This window comes from Pituophis catenifer, unplaced genomic scaffold, assembly GCF_029215685.1.
Source record: "Pituophis catenifer annectens isolate HBS135680 unplaced genomic scaffold, rPitCat1.0.hap2 SCAF_1, whole genome shotgun sequence".
Taxonomy (NCBI): Eukaryota; Metazoa; Chordata; class Lepidosauria; order Squamata; family Colubridae; genus Pituophis; species Pituophis catenifer.
This window is the reverse complement of record NW_027256881.1, coordinates 59,742,619-59,753,973: the sequence shown is the minus strand read 5'-3', so window position 1 is coordinate 59,753,973 and position 11,355 is coordinate 59,742,619. Positions and strand designations below refer to the sequence as shown.

The window sequence follows — 11,355 nt, the reverse complement described above, 5'->3', positions numbered from 1 at the left end:
GCTTTGCGTCATCAGTTCGCGCCTGCTCAGAGGAAGAACCCGCCCCAGAGAGAAGCTGCCGGGAAACGAAAGTGAATTGTGGCGGAGTATATAGAGTTGGGGGGGGGGAGCGCGGCTGCCGTTCCTCCTGCCAAGCCCAGCCGCACCTGTGGACAGCTCCGAGCCCTGTTCTTCCCTTCTCTCCTCTTTGTTCCGGCCCGAGGCAAAGCCCCCTTCCTCCCCACCCCTTGTGAGTGTAGCAGGCAAAGGGGTCCGGGGAGGGAAAGCGAGCGAGCCGAGGAAGGTGAGGGCTGGCGGTGCATGGCCGGCTCCTCTGGTCGCCCTTCTTGCTCTCTCTCCCAGGGCGCTGGTCGGTTCGTTCCCGCCACACAAGAGGATCCTACGCCGCTCGCTCCCTCTTCCCTGCGTGCTTCTATGCCCGTTATAAGCATGGCGATGACCTTTTCCCACCGCAGTCTTCCCGCATGTCGTTGGCCGGTCCCCCCCTCCCGGTCTCTCACTCCTCCTTAGCTTGCCTTCATTGCTTCGCCTTTCTCCTCGCCTCCACCTGAGCTTTTGGGGCCTCTCCTGTTAAATTAGCCTGGGATCTAAACCTACTTCCCAAGGAAATTGGTTATTTTGGACCCAGCGGTGCTTGTTTTTGAGGCTCACCTGCTTTCAAGATTGCCCAGTTTGCCTGAGAGACTTAAAAACTTATTTTCAACCACCTTTTGCTCCCCAAGTTTCACCATGGGGGTCCCCTATTCCATTTCTGCTCTGTGTATAAAGTGCTGTTGCTTTGTTTATTCTTTTATGGCTGTGTCTTCTTCAGTAAAGGCATTCCTTCCCTCTCTTCTTGCAAAATTTTGTTAAGTATTTTCTATCCCTCAGGAACTGATAACCCCAATTAAAATTCTGTCTTTATAATTCTGAGTCCCTTATACTTTAAAAAATGCCTGTCCATCCAATTCATACTTCTTTTCTGTTTCTATTGGGAGGTTAGGCGTGGCATTGAGGCCAAACAACATCAGAATAAAGTTTTGATATTATATTCCATTATTCTGGAAAATATAGCAATGTATTCTAACAATTTTTTATATGTCCCAAAGTTAATAAAAGTCAGTGCTCTCTTGTTCATTTTTTTTCCTGTTATATTGTACTGGAATAAGGCCTTTTGAATGAAATGGGACTTGAATTTGTTATATAAAACTGGACTACAGAGGAGTTAAATATTGAGCCATTCTCTGAATTGACCAGAGTATATTCTGTAATAGGCAGCTGTTCATCTGATTCTCACAGGAATGGCATTTTTTTCTTTTAAGAGTCTATGTAATTTATTTCTGTGTGGATGAATATGATGGAATTCACATTTGTTAATAAGAAAATACAATGCAGCCAATTTCACCTCACCTTCATTAAAGAATTATATAATGTAGGAGATACTATACTTTTTCTAGATATTGTTATCAAAAGAATAACAATGTAAGAATTCTTCACTTAATTGAAAGTATCCAGCTGCAAGCAGGCAGCTGTATGTTCCATGCCAAAAAGTTTTTGGATACCTCTAGTGGCATTAATGTGTCTTTGTGTTAATGAAATCAGCATTTTTAATTTTTGTAGCTTTTTTAATGCTTCAACTTTTTTTTAGAAACAATAGTTTTTTTATGGTACATGTTGTTAATACATAAATACCAGCTAAACTGGTTGTATGTTTATTATCCCTCTTATTTTTCTGGTTTTAAATATATGACCTGTCCCTAACCTTTACAAATCTTGATTCAGCAGTCAATTCCATTGTATAAATGGGGCTCACATAAAAATATTTATGATTCTAGTCTCAAATATACTGTTTTTATTTTATTTTTAATTACAATACAATATAATCAGAGAAAGAAACAAAAATAGAAAAATTAGTTTGAAAGCTGGATTCAATATTAAAGTAAAACAGTATTTAAATAATTGACAGCTATATCCGTATGATTCAATTTATAAATTTTGTATTTGATATGAACTCACTTCTTGGATTATAATCCAAAACATGTTTCCAAACCTAGCTGAATTTTACATCAAATTCAGTTAGTTTTGATATCATTTTTCTGGCAAATTATGAAATATTTATGCTTTCCAATAAAAAGCATAGTGTAATGCATTTTAGAGGTTTAACGTGTAGATGTTGAATTCAGTATATTTTGTACGAAAGTAAGTTTTAATCATTTAGTAAAAAAATGAAAATATTTATGATTTAGAAAGAAACAAAAAATTGGTGGCATCTGACTAATTATGCTTAATATTTTAATGTTTTACCTTGTTAAAATACTCAGGAGAAATAACATTTTATTGAAATAAGTAAAATATTTTTTTTAAAAATAACCAATGCTCTAAAAGAAAACAAAAATGTTTTGGAAGGTAATTGTGGGGCCTATTCAGACATATTTTCTTTGAAAACAGACAGCATAACTTTATTTCTCCTTTCCTACTCTTTTTCTTTTAAATGAATAGTATTTAAAATGTACAGAGGCACTCCAATTTTTTATGTAAGATATTTACAAAAAGATTGGAAACTAGGATATTGCTTTACAATTATGTGATGTATATGAATTTGTTGTAAAATATACTCTTATTTTCATACAGTAAAAATGAAAAGAAGAACAGATCCTGAATATGGCAGCCCACAGAAAAGGCAGAAAAAAAGGATAGAAGAGTTGGGTTTGACTCTTAGTTCCACATCAGATGATGAAACCCAACTTAATATTAACCATGCAACTCAAGGTACTTATTGAAGCAATCTTTACATAAATTCCTGAAGCTTTCAGTCATCTTGGAGAACATTGTATGATGGAAAATGCAACTATGATAATTTTAAAACTCCCATACTCAAACATTTATCTCTAACTTTGTTGCATTGAATTTATAGCAATCTCCCCACTGTTCTTAGTTGAATTGTTATTAATGAGAACACTGTAACAAAAATAATATGAGGTATCAGAATTGTGAATCAGAAGGTAGTGGAATATTTTAGCCCAGCCCAGCGAGGCCTTGGTATATGTAGTTTGAGTAGTCAAAGAACATTCAACATCCAGTCACAGCTAGAATAACTGCACAAATGAGAGAAGGAAGCCTGTCAGGTTCCAAAAATCAACACATGTTGAGCTGCTTCTAAGCAGTGTTCTTTGTTGTTCCTTGGTTATATACAGAAATCTTGCCAAACTAAAGTATACTACTTGTACCATTAAACATACACTCTGAGAATTCCTAGGGAAGAGCTGTGTTAATTCTTTTTCCCCACATGAAGTATTTAAACTTCACTGTCTTGCTCCTCTGGAATCAACTCCCTTCAAACTAAAATAGCATAAAATGAAGTGTTTTTAGCTTGTGCAACCTAAGGATATTGACAGATATATGGAAAAATGAGGCCAGCTACGTATTCTTTGGATCCTTGTGCAGTCTGAATTTAGTAATCAGTTAAGACAGTGCTGTCTGTATACACTGTAATCTATAAGAATAGATTGTAAAAAATAAATGATAAATATATAAGTCAGGAGTAATATTATCTTATTGGCTTTGAAGGAGATGGAAGCAAATCCTGTGGGTTTGAAAAACTAGTTTGATATCTGATTTGTAATTTTAAGCCAGACTCGGAATGAATAGTTGCTTATAAATGTCAAGCTGTCTGGAAAGAATTTATCCTTTTATTTATCTTCATTCCAATTTGACTTTTGAGATGGATTTGGGAATCGAAGCTATTTTGGTGGATAATATTGCTGTTACTGTATCACTCTTTGCTCCAAAGAACCCAATGCTATGCACAAGAGAACAATTAAAAAGAATCGCTATACAACTAAAACCCTCGTGTCTGTTTGATTGTTTATAACCTTCAATTGGGTGAAACAGTGCATCCCAGGGCAACAATTTTGAAACGGTGTACCTCAAATGGGCTAACTTACAGAAATCCAAAATCCAGGATGTGTGATTCCCATGGGATTGAAATTTGGCAAAATATATTGGCTTCACTGCTGCTGCATGGCTGTACTGCTGTGGTCAGTTACAGTCATGTACTTGTCTTATCCAACACTTTCTGCCAACTTTCTACAAGGAAAGTCAATGGAAAAGCTGGCAGGAAGTCAGCAGACATTCCAGCTCCTGTTGCTTTTTTGCCTTTGGTCATTCTGATTCTGTTTAGATAAGGAAATATACAATAACCTAACATGTCATGAGTTGTCTAAACAATAATATAAAATTATTAATATAATTATTTATATTATTAATATAAAGTAACTAAGTCCCAAAGACATTAAAAATACAGACATCTAAAGCAAAGTTCATTTTTAAGTGATCAGCTGAAATGGTAGTTCTTTTGTCCTACATCTGTCTGTTTTTAGTTGTTGAAAACAGCCTGAAGTTAGGAGTTGTCACCAGGACAGCCTTTCTGCCCATCACATATTAACTGATCTTAATATTTAGACTAGGAACAGGTATGTTGTTATGTGCTATATGGATTGGATGATTTTGAGGAGAAAACATTTTAAGGTATTTAAATTATTAAAAAGCATTTAGATTAATAGACATCAACACCTTAAGCTGGGATGCTTGGAAATTGATAAGTTCTCTTGACATATCAGTGGTTTCCCATACTGTTTGTTATTGTACCTCTCTTCGCTTTTGGGATTATAGTAGTTTATTATAATGGACTGCAGCTACACTACAGAAATTAGCTGTTATGTGATCTTGTTTCAAAAGGAGACTAGCTAAAGGGTCCCTTTCTCACATTCTCTCTATTCAAAAAGATCATTCCTATTTGATTATTTTCAATCTTCGTGTGTTTGGAAACAGAGAAAAGATGTATCCTAAGATGTGCATGTTCCAGATTCCATAGCTCTGCATTATGGCACCTAGTGTGAATGCAGTTGGTATCAACTTCAGAATGTGACATTTTGGAAATCTAAAATTTCAGAGAACTGCTGCCCAATAATGGGACAGTATTGAACTAGATAGTCCAATTTGATAAAAGGTAACCTATGTTCGTAGATCATGACTAATATATGTTGTGGTGCTGATTTATGAAGCTTCTATTTCTTCTGTTTGATTTTCAGATTCTTCCACCACAAGCAGCAGTGAATCTGATAGTGAGAACAGTGGGAGGCGGCCTTCTCTTGGCACTTTCAGCAATAATTTCAGTGCAGATTCCCTTGTGGAGGGCACATCATCCCGCTACTCTATGTACAACAGTGTGTCCCAGAAGCTCATGGTGGGTCAGAATACCTCTTGCTGTGTAGGATCTGTCAGCTTGGTCCTAAGAGTACAATTAGAGTTTATCATTCTTCATTTGTTAGGGTATCTCTTTATCCATTGATTCCTGATTTTCAACACTACTAAGACACCTCTTTATATTCTTGGAGTGTCACAATAATGTAATAGCCTCTTAGTGGAGCTTCCTTAATCTTCTATCATTTAGTTACAGTTGCTGGTCTTTCTCTGATTTTCTTTATCTCCAACCATCATAGAGTCTGTTACTGGCAACCCATCAGGGTTAAAATAGTTTAAGATGCTATTATTCAGAATCTGGTAGTTATCCTTTTCTGTTTACCTCCAGGAACTAGTAGTTTGATATGAGGGCATTTGTTTTCACTTTCAAGCATTTTGAGACTCAGTGCAATCCCTGTGGAATAAACTTCTAGCTCCATTTTACAGGTAGTCTTCAATTGAGCCCAAAATTTATGTTGCTAAGTGAGAAATTTGTTAAGTGAGTTTTGCCCTGTTTTATGACTTTTCTTGCCACATTTATTAAGTGAATTACTGCAGTTGTTAAATTAGTAACATGGTTGTTAAGTGAATTTGACTTCCCCATTGACTTTGCTTGTCAGAAGGTCATAAAAGGAGATCACAGGATCCAGGGACACTGCAAGTATCATAAATGTGAGTCAGTTGTCAAGCATCCGAATGTAAATCACATGACCATGGGAATGGTGCAACAGTCATAACTCTGAAAAATGATCATAAATCACTTTTTCAGTGCTGTTGTAACTTCAAATAGTCATTAAGTGAACTGTTGTAAGTGGAGAATACCTGTACTTGAAGAACAATCGGAATATCTAGGGAAATCAGAATTTTCTTTTTTAGTTCAATACACTGAACTGTCTTCCCTTTCATATTTTTTTCTGCCCTAATTTTCAAATAAATTGATTTGTTGCTTAATTTGTTGAGGTGGTTTGGCATATAGTATTTAAATTATTTTTTGAAAATTCTATTTTTTAGCTATTGTAGATCATATTGTTTGTGTTTTACACAGACTGTATGTCACCCTTTAAAAGGATGGCTTATAACCAAAATATGTACATTAAAAAAAGTTTTAAAAAGCAAAGCATAATTGAAGGCCTAGGTGCACAATTACTTTGGATAGGATTTTCAGTAGCTCTTAGGAGAAAATTAAGTGATCATATTGAACATCTCTGTGCTACATACATTATCAGTATGTATTTAATTCTATATATTTATTAGTATTCTAGGGGATATGGATTAGACATGAACTGAGTTTACCCATATGATTTTAATATTTTAATGAATAGACTCTTGTCTTTTACAAACTAAATTATCACAGAACAATCTGACTGATAGAAGTACAGATGCATTCCTAATTCAGTGAATCTTTAAAGATAAATGAAATTCCTTATTTAGGACCTTTGGCAATGTATTTCCTATAAACATGCATGTCTGTATGTAATACATTTTTATATACGTATGTATCTGGTGCCTGAAAATATGTGTATACGTGACCTTTTTGAAATATAAAATATTTCCTTTTAGGCAAGCACTAAAAACCTTAATGAAGTGCAAAACAAGTCTGTTTTATGAGAAAGTCAGATATGATCTTTCAAACATTACATAAAGTAATATTTTTGTACAAAATGTAATATACTTTCTAACAAACATTTTAGTATGTTAGGCAGAATCACGGATTACTTCTGTGTTGGTAATTGGTGGAAAATGAGCCTTGAACTTCCTAAAAGCCATAGTTACTTTGCATCTTCGATATAATCACTGTGTTTAAGAAGCTATGGTTTAGTTACTAATGGGGAACAGCTTTATTTGGATGCTTTATGCAAATTGGGATTTGTTCAGTCATGGTTGCTTAAACAAACCAGAATGAGTCTTTGAAGGTGAGCAAAGAAATAATAATTTTCTTTTATTTTTTTTCCTCCTGGTAGTCAGTTAGTATCAAAGTGTTTTCATTAACTGTAAATGACAGTTTTACTTGTCTTTGTGAATATTTTCTCTTTATGGTATAATTTGTCTATAGGGATTTTATGGATTGAGCTTTTTTTTAATGTGGAAAAGTATTTATGCCAGTTGCTTTGTTTTTTTGTTTTGTTTTTACCACTGTGACTTAGGGTGTAATATTCTTCTGATAAAGGGATAGAAGTGCTGCAGTGTTTATGTTGGGATTGTTTTTTGGAAAAGTAAAGTCTTATTTTTCTTTATGGAAGCATGGATGTATTTTTTCAGTGTGTATATTTTTTTGTGTTTTAATATTTTTATGCAATTGTATTTTTATTTAAACATTTTTTAAAGATCAGAATTTGACTGTTACAGTCCAAGAAATGAAAAGTTTTAATATGGGAAGAAAACATATTTTTAATTGAAACTAAGATTGGGCAGTAGGCAATAAAATAGAATGCAATAAATTCACCTGAAGTGGAAAGTCACCCTACTTGTATCTTTCTGGATTGTAGCATTATCTGTTTTAATTATTTCTTGATGACTTTTTGAAATAGATTTAAAAGGATTTTTTTAGTTTGTAAAACACTCATTTGTGAGTGTGCTTTTGTAGGGCGGTAGCCGAGTCTGTGTATTTTTTAGGGTTTTAGAAGATAGTTCTGGATTTTATATAGGATGTGGGTCTTTATGTTCCCTTACAGAAAATGGGCATTTTGTTCTTTATGTGTGATTTGGCATATGGAAGTCATATTGTTATCTCTCTGGATAGAAACGTTATGTTCAAGAAGAAACTTGGCACTGAAGGAAGACAACTGAATATAGTTAAATGAAGATGCCTCGCAAGTATAGTAACAAATAACTGTTCTCTGCAGGTTGCTTATTTGTAATAGTTTTATTTCATCATTTGTTTTTTTTCTGCTTCATTTTCTATATATAATTTTCCTCTTGGTTAAGTGAATATGTTTGAAAGGAGAATCTGGAAATCTTCTGTAAAAATATATTTTTAATCAGGCAGACCAGTGCTCTTTGCTGAAAAGTAATGGAAGGATATAAAATAACTTTTCTATTACCTTGTAGGCTAAGATGGGCTTTCGAGAAGGTGAAGGTCTTGGCAAATATGGCCAGGGAAGGCAAGAGATTGTGGAAGCCTCACAACAAAAAGGAAGGCGTGGATTGGGACTCATTCTGAAAGGATTTGATGGAGAGATGAACATCAACTGGCAAGATGAGCCAGAGGTAATTACATTTCCTTTAAATTTCCTGATATTCTGTTCTCAGAATATCCTAGTGTGAAGAGATCTGATAGATATTTTCCTTTGTGCTACTGACTCGGGTAAAGTTCATTATAAAAATCCTCATTTGAGGATTTACTGCCTGAAATCAGACACTGATTTCTATTCTTGGATGAGAAGAATGTTTTGATACCTATAGTAATAGTAAGAAATTACTCAGGTTCTCTCCAAGCATTCAAGTAAAAATTGGATTGAGGTTGGTTTTCTGATCTATGGGTGTCATTGAGCCAGATTTATTATACTTATCATCTTTCTCTTGTGCACAGGCTAGTGCTTATGAGCAGGTGGACTGGTGCCCAGAATGTACCACAGAAATTCCAGATGCTGAAGAAATGAAAGATTGGATGACGATAGGAAAGGTATTCAGATTGCACAACAAAGGAAATAATCAATGCCAAATCTTTATAACTGGTGTCTACTGAAAAACAAAGCAAAAATATTGTAGATAAAGAGATCTATTATTTTTTATTAGTTCTAAATTCTAAAGAAAGTTCTAAGAAAGAGAAAATATGTTAATGCATTATGAAGATTGTTAAGCAGGGTCTGCAAAATTGCTAGAACACTTATACACAAATGCTAAAATATTTATGTTTTGATTCAATGGTTTTTTTTTAAACTACTGAAAGATCACTCAGGAAATAAATATAATTGAACTGCTGAAAAGCATAGCCCTGGGAATAAAAGAGTGATAGACAAATGAATAATTTTTATTAATTTTGATCAATGATAACATCTCATGAATGTAAATTTCTTTACTTGCTTAGGTAAACAAAAAAATAATATTTAAATGCTGAATTGGTTAAGAGTGAAAAAGTGCTAGTTAAAATCAGAAAAGTGGCCAAGTATGCTAAAAGATACATCAGGTGGAAAATTATAGTAATAGTCTTAAACTTCACCTAATGAGTCAAAGTTTTATTAAATACTTGAAACTATGAAAGCATATTAAAATAATAACTTTAATCTTTAAATATAAGTAGAATATCTTGATCTTTTTAACTTTTTCAATACAGTTACTGATGAGACCTACATATCACATTTTAGTACATGATTTTAATGAAAACCTATTTAAATGAATTTCCACTGAAGGCTTCCCTCATATTTTAATTCTGTTCTTTCAGGGTGTCATAGTCATGGTTCCATTTTTATTTTTTACATCTAGCTTATGTTTGCCAAGTGAATTTTGTAGCCATAGGACTGAGAATCCATAAGGCCTGGAAAGCAGTTATAATTCTTTAACATTATTTTATGAAAAGTACTTGTAAACAAAATTGTTTTATTTTCTTATGTGCCAAAGAAGCCTTGTTGATATTTTTTTGTGGCTGGGATACATATTCATGCTTTGTGCTTGGGAGGCTCTTCTCAGCTCGTACTCCCTGTAAAATAAGCAGGTTGATGCACTTGAGTGTGTGACTGGCTGGCCTTGTTTGTCAGTTTCAAATTATATAATAGTGCCTCTTCACTCCTCTGATTACTGTATTTGTGAAAGCTTGAATAACGTGACAAGCTGTTTAAACAGAGCAATAGGAAATCACATTTGCTCCAGTGATATTCTCATTTATAGAATGCCATTTGTCTGTCTGGCATAGACCACTGCTCTTCAATATTTACATGTTCTAAAAAGTGGCAGTGTAGCGCAGAGTGTAAGTAATAGCAGAGAGATGAATAGTTTTTTCCCCTCTATTGGATATTGGCATATTGTTAAATGATGTGCTGTCTACTGCTGAGATACTATATTCTTAGGGGAGTTTATATAAGCTTGCTTTCTCCATGTTGCTCAGACTAAAAATATGCCATGCCTGCTACTTACAGTGAATGGATCTGTCATTGTTCATGTACTGAAAAATACAGTTAAGGCAGACTCCTTGTTCCCATATCTGTAAGTACCAAATTTCCTATTATAAGGAAATAAATGATGATGATGATGATGATGATGAAGAAGATGATAATGAAAATGATGTATTAAAATTATATGCTGCCCAACTCCCCAAAAGTCTTGGAGATATAGATATAGACTATTAGCATTGTCTCTGTAAAGAGATTTTTCTATAAAATAGAACTATAGGTTTGAATTTCAGCCGTCTGCATTGATCTTGGTATAAAATGAATATTTTAGCCTTGTGCATGTTAGATTAATTTCAATTTCATGTAAAGTCTTAATAAATTGCCCATTGCTCTCAGAATTCCGTGGAGAGAATTTTGTGACCATATCAGGGAAGGGGCTTTGCAGGAATGCTTCTATTCCAGTTCAGCTGCCATAAGTCATTCTGTTGTTGTGAAATACTAATAGGAGATGAAAATCTAAAAATCTACTTTAAGAGTCAGCTTCATACATGGACATTTTCAGTTAGCAAAGATAATTTTGCAGATTCCCCTCTCCCTGCCCCACAAAGCTTTATTTTTTTTTTGTATCCATTTATATGTGATAAGCAAAAGTTTGGTCTCCCCATGGTGGTTTTTATAGTAAGGTAGTTTATGTAGATTTAGCATCTCTGTCTGATCAGGTGCTCTAAAACGAAGAACGATGTGGCCAATGCACTGATGGTGATGAGGTTGTGAAACTACATCAGGGTGAGGCAGGGCTTCCTTTCCTCATGCTGAATGGCTGAACATTTCTTATTTGCAAGCACTCCAAACTCCCCAGTGTCTAAAATGTCTACATTGTCTTAATGGGTTTTACATTGTTTGTAAATTGTTCTTCCTTCACTGTTTTGGTTCAGTCTTAAATTTTATTAACCATACCATATCTTTAAAAAAAAAAGGCGATGATCTTATTAGGGCTGCGTAATGATTCAGATGGGAAATGATGATTCATGCAAGTTGCACCAGTCATCGATTCATTAAAAAGAGGGGGGGGGGGTCTTTTCACTTGGGC

General features: G+C 34.5%; 1 protein-coding gene across 2 annotated transcripts in view; it reads left to right on the top strand.

The window, feature by feature from the left end:
* Nucleotides 1-55: 55 nt before the first annotated feature.
* Nucleotides 56-11,355, top strand: part of CMTR1 (cap methyltransferase 1) — a 44,792-nt gene continuing 33,492 nt past the window's right edge. Inside the window, exons 1-5 of one of the 2 annotated variants that reach the window (XM_070932459.1) lie at nucleotides 56-229; nucleotides 2,611-2,748; nucleotides 5,070-5,224; nucleotides 8,269-8,427; nucleotides 8,750-8,842. In XM_070932459.1, the coding sequence (XP_070788560.1) occupies nucleotides 2,616-2,748; nucleotides 5,070-5,224; nucleotides 8,269-8,427; nucleotides 8,750-8,842 (540 nt within the window). In that variant the 5' untranslated portion in view covers nucleotides 56-229; nucleotides 2,611-2,615. Of the gene's footprint in view, nucleotides 284-2,610; nucleotides 2,749-5,069; nucleotides 5,225-8,268; nucleotides 8,428-8,749; nucleotides 8,843-11,355 lie in introns of both variants that reach the window. The other variant, XM_070932458.1, reaches the window with a different exon arrangement.